The sequence below is a fragment of the Rhinatrema bivittatum genome, chromosome 5 (genome assembly GCF_901001135.1).
Source record: "Rhinatrema bivittatum chromosome 5, aRhiBiv1.1, whole genome shotgun sequence".
In the NCBI taxonomy this organism is placed as follows: Eukaryota; Metazoa; Chordata; class Amphibia; order Gymnophiona; family Rhinatrematidae; genus Rhinatrema; species Rhinatrema bivittatum.
Window position 1 is genome coordinate 353,550,633 of NC_042619.1, and position 19,294 is coordinate 353,569,926.

A 19,294-nucleotide genomic window follows, 5' to 3' on the forward strand; every position below is an offset into this window, starting at 1 on the left:
GTGCAGGGAAGTGGGATTCAGTTTTGTAAGGAACTGGCCAACCTTTTAGGGAAAGGCGGGGAGAGGAAATCTTTTCCTAAAGGACAGGTTCCACCTTAACCAGAGTTTGCACCAGGCTACTGGTGCAAACCTTTAAAAACGTGAGAGCGTAGTTTTAAACTGGAACAAAGGGGAAAGCATTACATAAAAAAAAAAAAACAGCCATACTGGGTCAGACCAAGGGTCCATCAAGCCCAGCATCCTGTTTCCAACAGCAGCCAATCCAGGCTACAAGTATCCAAACATTAAAAGATCCCATGTTACCACTGCCACAAACAATGGCTATTCAAGTAAACCTGATCAATAGCAGTCAATGGACCTTGCCTCCAAGAACTTATCCAAACCTTTTTTAAACCCAGCTACACTAATTGTACTAACCACATCCTCAGGCAACAAATTCCAGAACTTAATTGTGCGTTGAGTGAAAGGATTTTCTCCTATTAGTCTTAAATGTGCTACTTGCTATCTTCATGGCATACCTCCTAGTCCTATTATCCGAAAGAGTAAATAACCAATTCACATTTACCCATTCTAGACCTTTCATGATTTTTAAAAAACTTCTATCATATCCCCCCTCAGCCGTCTCTTCTCCAAGCTGAACAGGCCTAACCTCTTCAGCCTTTCCTCATAGGGGAGTTGTTCCATCCCTTTTATCATTTTGGTTGCCCTTCTCTGTAACTTCTCCATCGCAATTATATCTTTTTTGAGATGCGGTGACCAGAATTGTACACAGTATTCAAGGTGCAGTCTCACCTTGGAGCGATACAGAGGCATTATGACATTTTCCGTTTTATTAACCATTCCCTTCCTAATAATTCCTAACATTGTTCGCTTTTTTGACTGTTGCAGCACACTGAGCCAATGATTTCAATGTGTTATCCACTATAATTCCTAGATCTTTCCTGGGTAGTAACTCCTAATATGGAAATTATCATGTAACCACATTGTGGGTTATTTTTCCCTATATGCATCACCTTGCACTTATCCACATTAAATTTCAACTGCCATTTGGAGGCCCAATCTTCCAGTCTCTTCCAGAAAGTCACTCAGCAGCATGGTTCAGAGGGAGGTATCTTTGAAGGATACTAACGAAAACAGGCATCCCAATAAAGAGTGTCCAATAAAAGCAAAAAGTAGTCATTGTGACTATAAGTAAAGAACCACCTGAGTTAAAAAGATTCCAAATTATCTGTCAACTAAAAAGCAGATTGTTAATACAAACATACAGGTCGATACAGTAAAGTGTGCTCCGGAGCGCACTGTCAGCCTGCTCTGGACGCGTGTTTTCCCTTACCCCTTATTCAGTAAGGGGAGGAAAACACGCGGCCCACCCGCGGCACCTAATAGCGCCCTCAACATGCAAATGCATGTTGATGGCCCTATTAGGTATGCGCGCGGGATCCAGTAAGTAAAATGTGCAGCCAAGCCGCACATTTTACTCTAAGAAATTAGCGCCGACCCAAAGGTCGGCGCTAATTTCTTCCGGCGCCAGGAAAGTGCACAGAAAAGCAGTAAAAACTGCTTTTCTGTGCACCCTCCGACTTAATATCATAGCGATATTAAGTCGGAGGTCCCCAAAAGTAAAAAAAAATTTGAATTCGGCCTGCAGCTGTCGGGCCGAAAACTGGACGCTCAATTTTGCCAGCGTCCGGTTTCCGAGCCCGTGGCTGTCAGCGGGCTCGAGAACCGACGCCGGCAAAATTGAGCGTCGGCTGTCAAACCCGCTGACAGCCGCCGCTCCAGGCCAAAAGGGCTAGTGTCCCTAGCGCCTCCTTTTCCTCGTTTGTACCGCGTCGCCTAATTTGCATACTGGATAGCTCGCACCGGCAAAGGGCCGGTGCGTGCGCCGGGAGAGCGGGCGTTCGTCCGCTCTCCCGCGGTTTTACAGTATCGGGCTGATACTTTGAAATGTCTGTATGCCAATGCAAGAAGTCTAAGAAGTAAGATGGGAGAGTACAGCACTAAATGAAGAGGTAGACATAATTGGCCCCTTAGAGACACAGAAGGAGGATAACCACATGGGATGGTGCTATACTAGGGTACAAATTCTACCTCAATGGTAGGGTGGATCACTTTGAGGTGGGGTGGCACCTTAGTCTCTATGCCATCTTGAACATAACAGGATAAGAGTCCTGCAAGAGACTAAATGAACAGTAGAATCTTTATGGGTAGAAATCTCAAAGGTGTTGGGGAAGAGTATAGTGATAGGAGTATACTACCGTCCACCTCACCAAAATGATAAGACAGAAGATGAAATGCTAAGAAAAATTAGGGAAGCTAACCAATTTGAAATTTCCCATTACTACTGTATTGCCAGTTACCCCAATATTGACTGGGTAAATGTAGTATCAAGACATGGTAGAGAGATAAAGCCCTGGCTGGAATAAATGACTGCATCATAGAACAAGTGGATTAGGAACCAACAAGAGGAAGCTATTTTAAATATAATTCTTAGTGGAATACAGATTTAAGGAGAGAGGTAATAGTGGTAGGGCCACTTCACAATAGTGATAAATTCAAATTTGACCATCTTATTATGAGTAAAAGAGTGACAAGCTAATCTACAGCTCTCGCACTAAACTTTCAAAATGGAAACTTGGATAAAATGAACAAGATTGTTATAAAAAAAACTAGAAGGTGTAGCTAGAAAGGTTAAGTGTGTACAACAGCAGTGGGCATTGTTTAAAAATACCATCTTAGAAGCACAGTCCAGAATGTTGGAAGGAAGGCTAAACAACTGCCAGCCTAGTTAAAAGGCCAAGAGAAAGAGGCTATTTTAGCCAAAATAAATCCTCCTTCAAAGATTAGAAGGATCCATCTGAAGGAAAATAGGAAAAAAAAAAAGCATGAGCATTGGCAAGTTAGAAGTAAAAGAAGCAAAAACTCATAATAAAAACTTTTAAAAATATATCTGAAGCAGGAAGCCAGCGAGGGAGTCAGTTGATCAAGGACACGTAGGAAAGATAATTACAGAAAGACAAAATGAATTCTTTGCTTCAGTGTTTACCAATGAAAATGTTGGGGAGATAACCGCTCCAGAGATGGTTTAAAAGCGATAGTTCAGATGAACCAAACTAAATCATGGTGAACCTGGAAGATGCAGTAAGCCAGATTGACAAACTGAAGAGTAGCAAACCACCTGGACCAGATGATAGTGTTTAAAAAAGTGCTAAAAAGCAGAATATAAAAATCTAAAATAAAAATATACACCCCAGAGTTCTGAACTCAAAAATGAAATTTCAGATCTATTACTAATTTGAAATCTATCATTGAAATTGTCCATTGTAACTGCAGACTGAAAGGTGGCCAATGTAAACCAGATATTTAAAAACAGTTCTAGGGCATGATCCGGGAAACTATAGAAGGGCAAGCCCGACTACAGTTCTGGGAAAAATCATGGAAACTATTCTAAAGAACTAAATCACAGAACATATAGATAGACGTGGTTTAATGGGGAGCAAACAGCATGGATGTACCCAAGGGAAGTCTTGCCTCAAACCTGCTAAATCCCCTTTCAAAAAAACACTGTAGCAAATGTGGATAAAGGGGAGCCTGTAGATGTAGGGTATTTGGATTTTAAGAAGGCATTTGACAAAGTCCCCCATGAGAGGCTTCTAAGAAAGTTAAAAAGTCATGGGATAGGAGGCAACGCACTTTTGTGGATCACAAACTGGTTAAAAGACAGGAAACAGTAAAATTAAATGGTCAGTTTTCTCAGAGGAGAGAGTTAGTGGATTGTCTCAGGTATCTTCTTGAACCACAGTAAAATTAAATGGTCAGTTTTCTCAGAGGAGAGTGTTAGTGGATTGTCTCAGGTATCTTCTTGAACCGCAGCTTTTTAATAATTTTATAAATGATCTGGAAAGGGAAATGACAAGTGAAGTGATCAAATTTGCAGATGACAAAATTATTCAGAGTAGTTAAATCACAAGCAAATTATGATAAATTGCAGGAGGACCTTGTAAGACTGGAAGATTGAGCATCCAAATGGTGGATGAAATTTAACATGGATAAGTGCAAGGTGATGCATATAAGGAAAAATAACCCATGCTGTAGTTACAAGATATTAGGTTTATGTTGGAATTATCACCTAGGAAAAAGATCTAGGCATCATGATAGACAACACATTGAGATTGTCTTAATGTTCCGTGGAATTCTTAGGAAGGGAATGGTGAATAAAAACAGAGAATATCCTAATGCTTCCGCACCTTGAGTACTGCATTCAATTCTGGTCACCGCATCTAAAAAAAAAAGGCACTGGAGAAGGGAGACCAAAATGATGAAGAGGTTAGAACAGCTCCCCCATGAGGAAAGGCTAAAGAGGTTAGGACTGTTCAGCTTGGAGAAGAGACGACTGAGGGGAGATATGATGGAGGTTTTTCAAAATCATGAGAGGACTAGAATGAGTAAAAGTGAATCAGTAGTTTACTCCTTCAGACAATAAAAAGACTAGGATTAACTCCATGAAGTTAGTAAACGGCATATTTAAAATCAAAATAAAGATAATACTGACAGCCATGGGAGATCAGACCACTAAGGGAAAGAGTAAAGAGAACTTTGGTTGCCAAGCTACGTGAACAAAGGTTATGAAAGTTGCTTCCTAAGGATTTTTATAGCAGCCACATAAGAGGAAGGACTTGCTATTACTAGCTGCATAAGTAAACAGTTACCATAGCAATACTGTTAGATCCTACTTTTACAACAGTTTGCTTACCAAGTATATTACTCTGTTTTAAATAAAAATGTGTTTCATTCAACATCTGCAAAACCCAAGGAGGGGCCATCCTACACTACATGGCACTTAAAAAAAAAAATCCCTCTATTTTAAGCCTCTCCAGTATTTTGATTCTGCAAAAAACAGCCATAAGGAAAATGTTTAAAAACAAAGCAAAACCCAATACAAATAAAAATAAGATAGCAATTAAAACAATTCTTTGTTCCACTCTTACTGAACTTCTCTCCTATGATTAGTTTTAAAAAAAATTAGTTGCCGCCCCCCCCCCCCCTTTTTTGGTTTTTAAGTTTCCTCTGCTTAACCAATCCCATAAATGTAAAGCAGCAGTATCAGGAAATTATGGTCTATTTTTACTTAAAATAGAGCATACCAATAGTTTTCAGTTAACTGAGAAAAGCAAGTAGACTCTAAGATGGATTAGCTATGATGCATGGGAGATGTCACCTTACAGTGCTGAGCAAACCCATCTCTCTGAACTCAGTAAACGTTTACTGAGCATGCTGCCTTATGAGGCCCTCAGTCAATTTCAGAGCTTAACAAGCTTTAGCAAGGTAGTCAACTGTCCAGAGAGGATGGTGGAAATAAGCAGAACTAATTCATCCTCTCTACAGAGAACCCTATTTACAGGTAAGCAAAACTTGCTTTCTCAGGTAGACAAGCACGGCTGAATTAACCATGACAGGTGGGGAGTCACAAGCTGAGGGTTATACTTCAGGGCACTTATAGACTGATGCAACATGATTGAGCACCCGCTCCCTTTACTCGTGCTGATCCACCTCTCCCGGGTGCCCGATATAATATTTAAAAACGGGTGCTGCAGTGAAAAGGAGGCACTAGGGGAAACCACACATCCCTACTGCCTCCACGGCAGCAGGGGCCCAGGAAAGCTGGCTGTCAGCCAGTTAGGGATGCTCAATTTTAGAGTGTCCCTTTTCTTAACCTGAATGCCATCACCCTTTTATTTTTGGGACATTTCTAATTTTATAGTTCCTTCAACTTAATAATCGCCATGATATTAAGTCAGAGGAAGTACAGAAATGCAGTATTTTCTGCACACATTTTGACAAGTAAAAACGTGCGTGTCAGGCGCACATTTTTTAGATTCGGGGGAATAGATAATAGCCTCATCAACAAGCATTTACATGTGATGAAAACTATTACCTACATGCACGTTTTGCATCGGGGTTATGGATGCGCGTCCAAAATAATGTTGAGCCGTATGCTGCAGCCAGCACACGGTATTGCATCAGCCTGTTACCGAAAAAGTAACACAGCTCCAGCAATAGAGAGTGGGCTACTGGGTAAACAGGTTACACAAAAGTGCTTTTTCAAAGTGCTCATCCTCTGACATGCTGTCCAAACTGTAGTGGGATGCAAAGGTGTGCAGAGATGACCAAGTTGCAGCTTATTTTTCAGCTGTGGTCAAAAAAGTAAATAGGAATGATCTGGAAAGGAATGTAGAATAAAACTTGGAACCCAGCATTCTGTACCTATAGCTTGGATTTTTTCCCCACTAATGTGCTTCACTGAACTTGTCAATGTTAAATTTCATCTGCCATTTAGACACCTAGCCTTCCTCCTTCAGATCTTCAACAGTCCACTCACATTTTAACTGTGAATAATTTTGAATTATATGGAAATTTAGTCAGCTCATTTGTAGCCTCTACAAATGTTAAACAGCGGTACTATCCCAGTACAGATCCCTGGGGCACGCTACTAATTACTTTTCTCCATTAGGAAATCAGACCATTTAGTCCTACTCTTGTCTTTTAACCAGTTACAAAAGCACATCTCCTATTCCATGACTTTTTAATTCCCTGAGGAGTCACATGTGGGACTTCAAATGCCTTTTGAAAATCCAGACACTATAAACTGACCTTAAATTGAATTTACCATAAACAATACCCTGGGGCACAAATGCAGCCAAATATTACTTCAGAATAAGATCAAGTTATCAAATCAAAGCTCCAAAACTAGGGAATATTGGAAAACAAGAATCTATTTCAATTCCTTCTCTAGAAAAAAAGAGTACATCCCAATTTTTCTTTAGTCTCAGATATTGAAATGTTTTAAGACACGATCTCATTTTATTACTGTGTAATATATTTCAGTTTAGTGCTTGTTGATTTTGTTAGACAGTACTGGTTGAACACTTAGCATTGCAACAAAGTAGTTATGTTATTGAATTACCAGCAAAAGACATTAACATTCAGCATAATATAATACACTAATAGCCATCTATGCTTAAGTATTAGAGGACCCAGTGTAGCAAGGTGTGCTGGCCTATGCCAATTTTATCCGCAACTGTGCATACAGTGTTTATATGCCAACTTTACTCTGCATGCAGCAAGTTTTGTATGCAAAATAAACGTGCAAAGAAATCAGCGTAAACTATGCACATAAAAATGTGTGTTCCTCAATTTAAATCTCATGTTAATGAAGGCATTAGATATTACTCCCTGATGCAGACAAGAGGTTTCTTAACACTGGAAATTTAACTCCTGATCACCTCTAAACTAAAATTGCTTGGTCTAATATTAGTCTATAGAGCTGAACCTAAAGTTCTATTTCTACTTACACTTAATATTCCACCCTTTCATTCCAGCAAGACTGCCCAAAATGGCTTGCAATCAAAAAATTGTAAAATACAATACATAAGGCAAAAAAAGGAAAATATTCCAATTACAGTACATCTGGTGAGAGTGTCCTATACTTTGACTTTATGCACAATTTAATTTTGTAAACAGAGGATTTCATCTGTGCACAGAAAACATGCTTCATGTCTTTTGCACATTTTCGGGTCAGTATGCCTTAGCATACTATTAGCTTACTGCATCAAGAAGTAAACTCAATTTTTACCATATGGGTAGAGAAAATGCAAGCTAAAGCTTAGCTCATTTTTTTTCACTCACATTTTATTACATCAGGTCCAGAATGTTCTTGAACTAGCTCACCCTAGTGCTAAACCAGATACCCTTAGCACACTATATAGAAAAAAGCCCCAACAAAATTACAACTCCAGACGCTAAAATGATTTTCTGAAACTACAATGTAACAGAATAAACTGTTGATTAGCAGTAAATCACCACCTCATAAAGCAGATGGTGATCATGATCTTATAAAAAGATTGTTTTTAAAAGAGGAACTATTATATAGATTAAAAAGTGAGAACTTCAAGTTACCTGGAAACATGCTATAAATTAGAATTCTAGCTAGTGACATATCTAGGAGCTAAAATTACTGCAAAATAAGTAGTTGTTGACAATTCACACCACAGCAACTTCAAATTCAGTCCACATACTGAACAGAGAATGTTTATGCCACACACTCAGCAAGAGCAAAGATTAATTATTTAGCACTTGTAAACTGGCGTGCCCACTGGAACTATATTCATTACCTTAGAACTTGAGAAGAGTCAAATATTGAGAATGAAGAGGAGACATGTGACTATTAACGGCCCAGTCTATTGGTTTCCATGAAACTGAAAAGCATAACCTGCAAGCAGCAGGAGGAGGAGAAAGTGCAGAGTAGTGTACAAGAAACCAGAAGCCTAAGGAATCTGGCAACAACCCCTGCCACTTAACTACTGTAAATAGACACGGCCTCAACTTTCATATGCGATGTATAGACCACCTTTTCATGGAAACCAGTACAACGTGGTGCACAACAAGTTTTTAAACATCTCTAGGGGCTAAAATTACTGCAAAATAAGTAGTGGTTGGCAATTCACAATGATACTAATTGCGCCTGATCCCTGTTTTAAAATGAGTGTAGCCCTTCAAATGAGGGTTGGAGGTCTGATCAATCCTAAAGCCCTTTTTTTTTTTTTTTAAATACTGTTAGCATTGTGCTGCATTTTCATGCCGTTCGTTTGCTTGCTATGGGTGGTCGTTATTAACAAATAAAATGATTCCAAAAGTGCAGCAATAATGGAAACTTGGGGGTCTGATCATAGAACAGTCATATCATCAAGGTATCAAGTTCCAAGTAGCACAATTAAAAAAAAAAAAAAAAGTTATAAACGTAAATAAAACGGGAAAGGTGTCCAAAACAGACGCTACCCTTAAAATTTGCATAAGCTCAAACTCAGCACACCGATAGCCACTTTCTACGACAATTATGCAACGTCGCAGTCTTTAACCTCCACAATCAGTCTGCTTGAGAAAAAGGACAGGCCAAAGCCGCCCAGGCAGCAGCACCGGGGGAGACACCGCCGTACAAGGAAAAGGCAGGGCCAGAAAAGCCGGACGGTGAGCCCCCCCCCCAGGCCAGGGTTCAGGGGTGCAGGTGGCCCTTTGGAAACGATAAACAGCAGAAGCGGGGAAAGACGAGAGAGAGAAGCCCCACAGCATAAGCAAGAGGAGGGAGAGGCCTCAGCCCCGCCACAAAGCCCGGAAAACATACCCGAGTCATGAGACCCAAGTCCCCACCCCCACCCCCGCCGCCGCTTACCGAGGAGGAGCAGCCACAGCAGCAGCGGGAAAGCCGCCGTTAGGAACAGCCGCCGTTCGCCCGGGGTTACCATAACTACCGGCGAGCGCCTTTCCGCCGCGCGTTCCGAAAGAGAGGGGGTGGGGGAGGGGCGCGGGGGAGCGACCACCGGCCGGGAACGACGAAGGCGCGCGCGCACGGGCGCTGCGGCGGCTCAAGGGGGGGGGGGGGTGTGGGGGGAGGGCCTCGGCTGCCGTTAACGCCGCAACCACAGCAGCGGAAGATTCCAGGCGGCGGAGAACGACCGAGAAGGGCTTCCAGGGAAAAAAAAAAAACCACGACGGCGAGCGCGCGCGCAGGGCTGGCTGTCATATGAGCAGTGACGTCAGCGCCGACGGATCACGTGAGGGGACCTGCTGGCGAGTCTCGCGAGAGCCGGCCTCGGAGCGGGATCGAGCGCGTGCCTTCTCTAGGGTGTGGCTAGGCTGCTGCTGAATGCCGAGTGTTAGAGACGCACGGGACCCGGAATCACGTTTGATTTCTTTTTTTTTTTTTTTTTAATTTGGTTAGCACTAGGGACAGCCAAACGATCCGGTGCAAGAGTATTTGGGCTCCCTAGGCGAGCCTATGGTCGTGCACCCCTTGCCGATTGGTGACAGCTCCCTACTAAGGGCAGCAAGTGTGCTCCTAGGCTTTGTCGTATTAGCACTGGCACGGCCCTAACATTTCAGCACTATAGGTGACTACCTAGTTTACCCAGTGGAAGCACCAGGCCTGTCTTTTTTTTTTTTTCCATGTTCCTGATGGCTAGATACCGAGATTTAAGTTGAAAACTCAGGCATAAATAAGTCTCTCCCAAGAGCTTGAACGATTTACTACATGGTAGCGGAATGCAGAAAATGGCTGATTTTGGTAGTAATTTGTTGTTAGACAAAGGGTTCTTTAGGTTGCTTCGCGCACACAAGAAAACAGTTAAGGCCTGATGATGGTCAGTAAATTTACTGAGAGTAAAAATAAAATGTTAAAAAAATGGTATCACCATAAAATAATTTCATGTCAATAAAAATATCAGAGCCTTATCCACATGGGGCAGTGGACAGGCATCAAAATTCATATGTTGCATTATCTCGTTGGAAATCAATGGAAAAACCTACTCATGGCACCTGACTTAGGCACCAGCATAATGGGCTTGGGCAAGGCACTGACCTTTCTGAGTTCTGTATTTGTATTGTGTATGATGAGCTTGGTTATTTTCATGTCGATAATCAGGCTGAATTAGCCATGCTGTGTGGGGCATCCCTTCCGGTGGCTCAAGGTGGAAACTTCACTCAAGAAATACAGAGCTTTGCTGTGCCCGCGCGATTGCCTGCCTGGGTTCTGTTTTTTTTTTCCGTGCAGCTCACAGATATAGATCTCCTCTTGCTCCTTTCTTACTTCATTCTCATACATTTCTGTGAAACCCCCCCCCCCCCCCCCCCCCCAAAGCACTTTTAAGTGCTACTCATGGCTCCCAAGACCCCAGGGTTTAAATACTGCCAGTGTGGCAAAGTTATGTCAGTCACCAATGGGCATAACTATTGCTACCTATGCCTGTGGCCGGACCATGAGCAAACATCCTGTCACAATTGTGGCAGGATGTCACCGAGGGCTTAGTGTCAACAGGCGGAGAAAATAGCCAGGCTGAAAAAAACCCCAAAAAAACATCCCCAAAGCAGCAAGCGTCTTCGTTGGAACAGACCTCAAAAAGTCAGGGCTAGGTGGGGAAGCACCCCCAAGAGCTTGAAAGTAAGGGTTTGGGGGAGAAACCTCCAAAAAAAACCCCCTAAAATGTTGCTCAAACCACCGCCGAAAACAGTCAGGAGTAGAGTGAAGTTGCACCCTCCGACACACGAAGCCACAGCTCTGAAGAAAACATCGAACCGGAGCTTGATGCAGTATGGCGCACGACGCAGGTCGAGGCACAACATCGATGCAGACCACATCGATGCATGCAGTGAAGGAAAAATTGAAAACGAAGCATTCGACAGAGGCGTTGCGATACACGGTGAGGAAACACCAGGACAGAGCCTCACAGGGGCAATGGCATCCGGACCCTCAAGTAGTTTTCACTCCAAGAGAACTCATGGATTCTGATGCCTCGGATGTTGATATTATGCAGGTTTCGGAGGGCTCTTTTGCTTCCTCTCCGAAAAGTAGTGTCTATACAGGTTTCGGAGATGTCCAAACAAAAGTAGAAGCAGCCTCAACTTCAAGAATCGCTAGTCAAGAGGTGAAAGTCTCACCATGAGGACCAGGGCCAATCAGAATGGACCAGATTCCTCAGTTCTTTTAGCAGCATTACCCTCCTCCAAAACAAAGAGGTCAAGTCATTCAGAAAGGGATGGGAATGCATCTCTACCTTCACAAAAAAAAGAAATATTCTCCTTCCTGTCCTCAGATGGTGCTGCTGCTTCACAGACCATGTCTCAGATATCGAACATTCTACAAACCTTTTTTGCCTCTCTGCCTACTAACCACCACCCTCAGCTACCTTCTAGTGCCTCTAAAGAGGCCTTGTCATCACATTCACTTCCTTCTTCCCCTCCAAAAGATCTTGAGGTAGAAGAGGACAATCATCACAACCTAAGTCCAGCAACCTTGGAACCCAACAAGGAACCTCCAAACTCCTCTCCAACTTCACCGGGTATGTCGACTGGAATACCATTGGACCCTCATGAAAAGCCACCAGATCCTTCCTCACCTCCAGAGGAGCTATCATATTCGAAATTAATTGAAAAGGTGGGCTCCCTCTTAAAACTAAAAACCAAGAAGTTACAGAATCCAAGATCGGAGGTTCATGGCATTCTTAAAATCTTTGACATCCCATTGGAACTGACTGCACTCCCATCTCATGCGGTCCTTGAAACATTAATGGACAAATCTTGGGAATCTCCATTCTCTGGTCCCTCCACTTAGCTGTACCGACCCGTAGTGTATCTCGTGCATCAGTTGTGGTTGAAATGGCCATGAAAAAAGCTAAAAAGGCACACCTACATTCTAACTCACCACCAGGTAAAGATAATAAATACCTAGATGACTTTGGTAAGAAGGTTTTTCAAGGAGCAATGCTGAATGCCAAGATTCAGTAGCATCAATTCTATATCACCCAATATTTGTATGAATGCCTGCAAGTCTCGAAACTGATGGAGGGTTCAACAACCGATGACCAGCTACAAAACCAAGCAATAGCTGACATGGAGAAAGAATTGTGCAATCTTCTTCGCACAATATATGAAGCATTTGAAACATCAGGCTAGAACGACAGCAGCTTCGATAGCCACCTGCAGAATTGCTTGGCTTCAAGCAAGTTGAAACACAATTGATCTTTCACCTAAATATTAAATCTTAATGTGAAGAATCTTGGATTTGTATAAACGTGAAAAAAATGGAGGAAAAGACTTCAGACCTCTGACATATCTTGTTCAACGAACTAAGAATATGCCACTGTGTTTGCAGTTATTGGTCAGAAAAACCTCCATCCGTCAATGAATGTTTATTCTCCACAAACCTTAATTTTAAAATATTTAAATATTTTCTTCTTTATATAAAAAAAGAGAACTTATCTTAGCATAGTTTTTCTCTTCAATCGATCCAAAGTATCAAAACAATATGCCGCCGACGTTGGCCAATTGTTTCGCCGACTAGGCTGTCTCAGAGCGGAACTCTAAAAATAAACAATCCAATCGTTACTACATATAAAATATAAAACCACACTGGCTTTTTTAGTTCTCATTCTCTTACTCACGTTTCCCTCTAATCCAAACGCTTACAGTTGGAGCGATGCTCTCATTCACTACTCAGTGATCTCCCATGTAAGGGAAATAATTTGTTTGGGGGCAGGTTATGGGAGATTGTATTCCAACTGAAGGAACAAAGCGTGGTGGTCTCCTCATGACATCAATAGAGCAATCTTCCTCAAGAAGATTCTAACCGGTTTATAAAAAGTCTTTCTACCAGAGATGTCAGTACAGGGCGTTTGCCCCCTACAGATTACCGCCCTACCAGACACGGAGGCAACAGCCTGAACAAACTCAAACAAAGACATGCCCAAGAGCTCAACGTCCATAAAAACAACTGCAAGGCACCAATCAAAAACCACAACAGACTTTTTGAACAAAACTTGGCCACAGCCATTGTCGGCCATAGGTGTCAGAATATCTTCCTTTTACCATGCCTGGACCTCCATTACATCAGATCGTTGGGTTCTCAGTGTGGTGTGAAACGGATACAGGCCGAACTTCAAGATAATTCTGCAGGTGCCCTACCTTGCACTATCTTTTCAGGATCAAACGGGCAATATGCTTCTCCAGCATGAAGTTCAGTCACTACTCCAACAACAAATGATCCAAGTGCTACCTTGATAACAGCACAATCGAGGATTCTATTCCCAATGCTTCCTCATCCTGAAGAAGGGTGGAGGTCGTCTGCCCATTTGCATTTAAGCAGGTGGAAATGTGAATCCTCCTTTGATCTCTGCTTCTGTTCCTGTTTACTTCCTCTCATGAAAATACTGGATTGCACTGAAATGCAGAATAATTTGCAAAAATTGAGAACATCTATATCATATAAAAGGCTGGTGAGTGTTGTGTTGATCCGGCCACACCGTTACATCGATTTGGCCACCAGGTGGCGCTCGGAAGAGTGGAAAGTACAGCTATGCAAACACTATCTGCTCCGTCTGCAAAGCCCTGTTTGTCAGGCTTACACACAAACGTGCACAGGCAGACGTAGGCACAGGCACACATCCACGGGCAAGCACACACAGAGGCACACTGGGTTCAGCAGAATGTAGTGTTTTATGCACACAAAATGTGCATTTAGAATTGTGCATTGAGCTCAGCACCCTTGCATGGAAATCTCATGAAAATGAGGATGAGGGCATTAAATACTCCCCCTCCCCCAGCACACCCCCCCCCCCCCCCAAATGGCACGAGATGCACTGGGATAACGCATTTTCCTAGCACTGGAAATTTTACTCATGGTCAGAGGTGGGGTCAAGTTTCCAGCGCTGAGGGGAGATCCTAGAAAAAGACTGCATGCACCCTGAAAATCTCCTGTTTCCAGCTATACTGGCTGCCTTTGGATAGGCTACAGCTATGGTCTTTTTCTGCTTCATATTTCTGTGTTTCGGTGTTTCTATAAAAATGTAAAATATTACTAAGGGCTGTCAAGCATTCTGCAGTTGCCCTCAGCGCATAGAGGGTGCTGCATGGTCTCCCACACCAGTAATGTGCATGAGCCAGCAGCAGGTCACCGAGTGTAGGGAGGGAGAGGAACTCAGCGAGGCTTCCTTTAGCTGCTCTCACTTCCTCCAGCAGTGCGACAGAGAGGAAGGCAGATATGAAGCGCTAGTGTGAAGCCAGATGGCTGTGCATCCCTCCCTCTCTGCACACCATTAGGCTATGCTGGGAGCCAGCCCCTGGGCTTTGCTTGCACTGTGCCCAGGTCAGCAGCGGTGGGTTTGGTGTCCATAGGCTTCTGCAACGCATTGGGAAAGGAATGTGGGAGCTGCACCCTCCCCAAGCACCAGTGGAGGCAGAGTAATCCTCCCCCAGCCCAAGTTAAAATGTGCACTCAGCCAGTGTTGAACACACATTTTAACTCGGTCTGCTCATCTTAACACCTGATGCATTAGCACAACAGTAGCTTACTGCACTGCGAGTTAGAGGTCGATTTTAAGGCCTGCGCACGCGCATCCATGTGTGCACAGTTCTTGGCGTGAGCACAAGGACGCGCGTGTGCGGGTGGCCCGTGACTCGCCCACACAGGGGCGGGGGGTATTTTAGCAAAATACGTGCAACGCAGACAGGCCTCCCCCCAGTCCCTTCCAATTAAGGAGCGGACTGAGAAGGAACTTTCCTATCCCTAACCCTACCCCTCTCCTCCCCCTAACCTATCCTAATTTTTTTATTTTTATTTTAATACTTACTGCTTCCCTGGGAACAGAAGTAATCTCCGCGCACCAGCGCGCTGTCCTGGCCCACCCCCGCCCAGCCTGCCCCTTTGGCGCGTAACAGGGGTCACGCGCGTGGCCAGACCCGTTCTAAAATGTGTCCCGACCACACGCGTGACCCTTTTAAAATCTGGCCGACGGGCTTTTACAGACCAGACTACACAAGCAACGCTGGGTGCGTTTTGCTAGCTGTCAATATAAGCCTTTTGTAAACCAGTTAAAAGTATTAATTTGACATTTGTATTACACTATTTAGGGACCAGCAATGTCTGTAAAGATGCTTTTGAATGGAAATACTAAAACAATTTAAACGAATATATATCACTTTACTGCAACAGTCTTCTTCTAATAGATTTACACATATACCATATTTTATATAAGAATTGCTCAGTCCCAATACAGAACCAGAGAGACAAACTATATGCACACAACTAAGTTAACAGACAGAATGAGGACTTTATTAAAGAAAACTAAAAGGTTGACATTTGTGATTACAACACCACATGAAAAAAGGGGGGGGGGGGGGAGGGAGGGAAAGGGAGAAGCAACTTAATTGTACATAAAATCAAATGATATAACTTAAGTCAACATTTTTCAAGAAAATACAAATTAGTTTAATATTAGTTTTACAGTGATCAAGCCCCCTTTGGTAGTTTTTCATTAAAACATTTATGTAAATCATGTAAAATACAGCGTGGCTTATAAATATCCCCCAAAAATAAATTTCTTTTAAGCTACAGCACATAATTGTGTCTACATAGCTTTATCAGTTCAATCAGTTTACATACAGTATTATACAATTATGTAACAAGCAAAGAAATCCTTTTAATCTTTTGGAAAAAGAAAAAAACTCTATGCTTTTATAAACACCAAAACAGTAAAAAGCCATTTTTGTCTATGTGACAGAGTGCACTGCAGAGTAAATGTTCCCGTACACTACTGCAAAGGCAAAAGGCAGCTCTGCTGAAGCAGTTAATAAGATGGAGCCATCAGCACCTAAGCAGAGTAGAGTCGGAGAGGTTCAACCTTGCAGCATCCCAGAAAACAAACAAAAAATAAAAAAACCACAAGAACACACCTAGCTAAAAAAAAAACAAAACAGAACTCCCACAACAAAACAAAAGAACCAGACACTACACCAAGTCCTCTTGGCACATCGGATATCTTCACTGAGAAATCTGATTAAATCTGTCTCAGACTAATGGTACAACTACGTGAAAGAAGAAAACTAGAAATGCACATGGATGGTGTACAACTTTCATGTATGGTTATGAGGCAAAATGTTCATTAAAAGGGTAGATCTGCATGCATAAGAGCGATTTATATGCACATCGCTTGCTTGTTGGAAAACGTTCCTGTATTTGTGCCCAAAATAGTAGGCACGAAAATCAGGTTTGCATATGTGCAAAAAAAAAAAAAAGGCAGCGTTAAGGGCCGGAGCTTGGACTTATGCACACGTTTTTTTTTTTTTTTTAAAGTGTGTGCAGAAATCCACTCGCGCAAATTACTCCCTGCCAATAAGATGCAAAAGCTCGTGCGAGCAAGTTTGTGCACCTACTGACCAGGCAATTCTCAAAGTAAAAAGTAGGGGTGTCCTTTCACTCTGAAAGCCGGTGGAAAAGGACTTTGCAGACTTGCCGTGCTTTGAATATTACCCTCCCCCTCAGGTTTATTTAAATAATGATCTACAGAGCCAAAATAATTGCTGCATTTAAGGGTCCTGTTCGAAGTTCGTTCATGAACACATCAGTTGTGTAGCTCTCTGGAAAAACCTCTTATAACTGTGTAAAAACAAAACCAAAAACCTATCATTCAACTTAATTTACGTCAAACATAGTAGTAGTAGTAGTAGTAAGGACAATGTTAATACAGTCACACACACACAGAAAGTGCCATTTAAAAATCACACTGAAGCCTTGAAATTGATGATACAAGAAATCTCTCTTTTTTTTTTTTTGCTTTTCATTCACAGCAGAGTATGCAGCTAGTTGAACCATACGATTCAACCTTGACTTCTGATAAAGGTAGGTCTGGAAACAGTGTACAGGAGTTTCAGCGTCCTGAAGATACATTCGTAAGATTTATAAATCCCTTTCTATTTTTATTTTTTTTATGCAACATAGTGGTACTGGTTAGGGTTGTCTTTGTCTCTCTCCATGTAGTCTCTGTCTATCAGGGATTCAATTCTCTTTTTCAAGTCTCCAGGCTTTAGGGACACATCCAGCAGGCATTTCATTTGGAAAAGAAAAAAAAAAAAAGTTAACAGTCCATTTGTGAGTAAAGCGTATGCACAGTATACCAACCTTCAGATCATAAAGAAGCAGAAAATATATCAAATGTTTAGTTTGCTTTATAGATTTTGTATAAAAGAATTCATAAGATAAACAAGTAAAATATTGTTAATTCCAAAGTTATTTCATAATTTTAAACTAAAAAAGCGTTCAAGGTATGGGTGCGTCTCTTAATCTAGCCTAGTATGAATGCTAAAAACAATTAAAACTATAGAAAAGTTAGGATGGTGCTAGGACGCAGACTGCAGAGTCTCTTGCTCACACCATGGAAATGATGCATTCAATTCCAGGGAAGAAGGGAAAATGGCTGCTTAGACGGCAGCAACCACTGCTTGCTAAAAGGAGCAAAGCAGAAGGCATGCCTCGGAGGAGACTTCTCTCAGCCCTCAACTGGTGACGATACTTGTTGCTCATAATGGCAAACACAAAAAAACCTCAATACACACACTACTGAGAAGTTCGAATTCCATAACTCTCTAGCATCTGAAGCCAAGTTAACGAGTTGCCAGCATGCTTGAGGATCTTTCTGAATGTTATGCTTTGTCAATCATAGTCTTGATTATAGAAGAATATAAGAATATAAGAACATAAGAAATTGCCATGCTGGGTCAGACCAAGGGTCCATCAAGCCCAGCATCCTGTTTCCAACAGAGGCCAATCCAGGCCATAAGAACCTGGCAATTACCCAAGCACCAAGAAGATCCCCTGCTACTGATGCAATTAATAGCAGTGGCTATTCCCTAAGTAAAATTGATTAATAGCCGTTAATGGACTTCTCCTCCAAGAACTTATCCAAACCTTTTTTGAACCCAGCTACACTAACTGCACTAACCACATCCTCTGGCAACAAATTCCAGAGATTAATTGTGCATTGAATGAAAAAGAATTTTCTCCGATTAGTCTTAAATGTGTTACTTGCTAACTTCATGCAGTGCCCCCTAGTCCTCCTATTATCTGAAAGAGTAAATAACCCATTCACATCTACTCGTTCTAGACCTCTCATGATTTAAAGACCTCTGTCATATCCCCCCTCAGCCGTCTCTTCTCCAAGCTGAACAGCCCTAACCTCTTCAGCCTTTGTGCAACGATTTGAATAATCAAGATCCTGTTTTTTGCTGAGTCTTCCTTAAATTAACAAAACTAAAAAATATATATATATTTTTACATGTCAAAACAATGGTTATCCAGGTTGAAAGTTACATTTGCTCACCTTTACTGGAAATTTCAGCTGATTAAACAACTCGGAAACAAGAAGGTTATGATTGAGTGTTTTTCTCATCTTCATTATTCGTACAATAGCAGCATCAATCTGGTACTGTCTATCCTGAAACACTCTTTCAGTTGTGCTAACCTGTTCCTCAATCTGAAATAAAAAGAAAAAGCCAATGGCTAAGCCATTTTTTTTTAATAATGGTTTTTGAAGCAGCTATGTCAAGACACAAAAGTGACTCTTCAGTAATATTCCAAATGTTAACTTGTTCTCTGCTCAGTTAAGGAGCTAGACGTGCTTTATTAGACCTCTAATCAGAATTTTACTTGCTCTTACAATGTTTTGGTTACTTAAAATTCAGCTATAGAAGCCCATGTCCACAGTAATAGCTTCCCCACTGATGCCAGAAAAAAAATACAGAACAGAGATATGGGATTATCCTGAAGCCACCAGAGTCAACAAATTGTACAATAAACTGGAAGATAGCAGGATCTTAAACAGCTATTTAGCTTACAGATTCCTGCACGAGAAGCAAGTCTACTTACTGTAAAGGTGGTTCCCCATAGACAGCAGGACGACTTAGCCATGACACCTGG

The 19,294-nt window shown here is 42.0% G+C and overlaps 2 protein-coding genes across 4 annotated transcripts in view; both read right to left on the reverse strand.

Annotated features, from left to right (window-relative positions):
- The window catches only part of LAMP1 (lysosomal associated membrane protein 1), a 48,731-nt gene extending 39,217 nt beyond the window's left edge, over positions 1-9,514 (reverse strand). The window contains exon 1 of the mRNA XM_029604658.1: positions 9,227-9,514. Coding sequence (XP_029460518.1) covers positions 9,227-9,299 — 73 coding nt within the window. The 5' untranslated portion in view covers positions 9,300-9,514. The remainder of the gene's footprint in view (positions 1-9,226) is intronic.
- A 7,141-nt stretch (positions 9,515-16,655) lies between these two features.
- CUL4A (cullin 4A) overlaps positions 16,656-19,294 on the reverse strand; it is a 123,588-nt gene continuing 120,949 nt past the window's right edge. Inside the window, exons 20-21 of one of the 3 annotated variants that reach the window (XR_003857156.1) lie at positions 18,699-18,877; positions 16,656-17,403 (exon numbers count right to left, since the gene is read on the reverse strand). Coding sequence is in view for 2 of the 3 variants with exons in the window: in XM_029604661.1 (XP_029460521.1) it covers positions 17,308-17,403; positions 18,699-18,851 (249 nt within the window). In the remaining variant the exon portion in view is untranslated. The remainder of the gene's footprint in view (positions 17,404-18,698; positions 18,878-19,294) is intronic. The other 2 variants (XM_029604661.1, XM_029604662.1) reach the window with 2 other exon arrangements.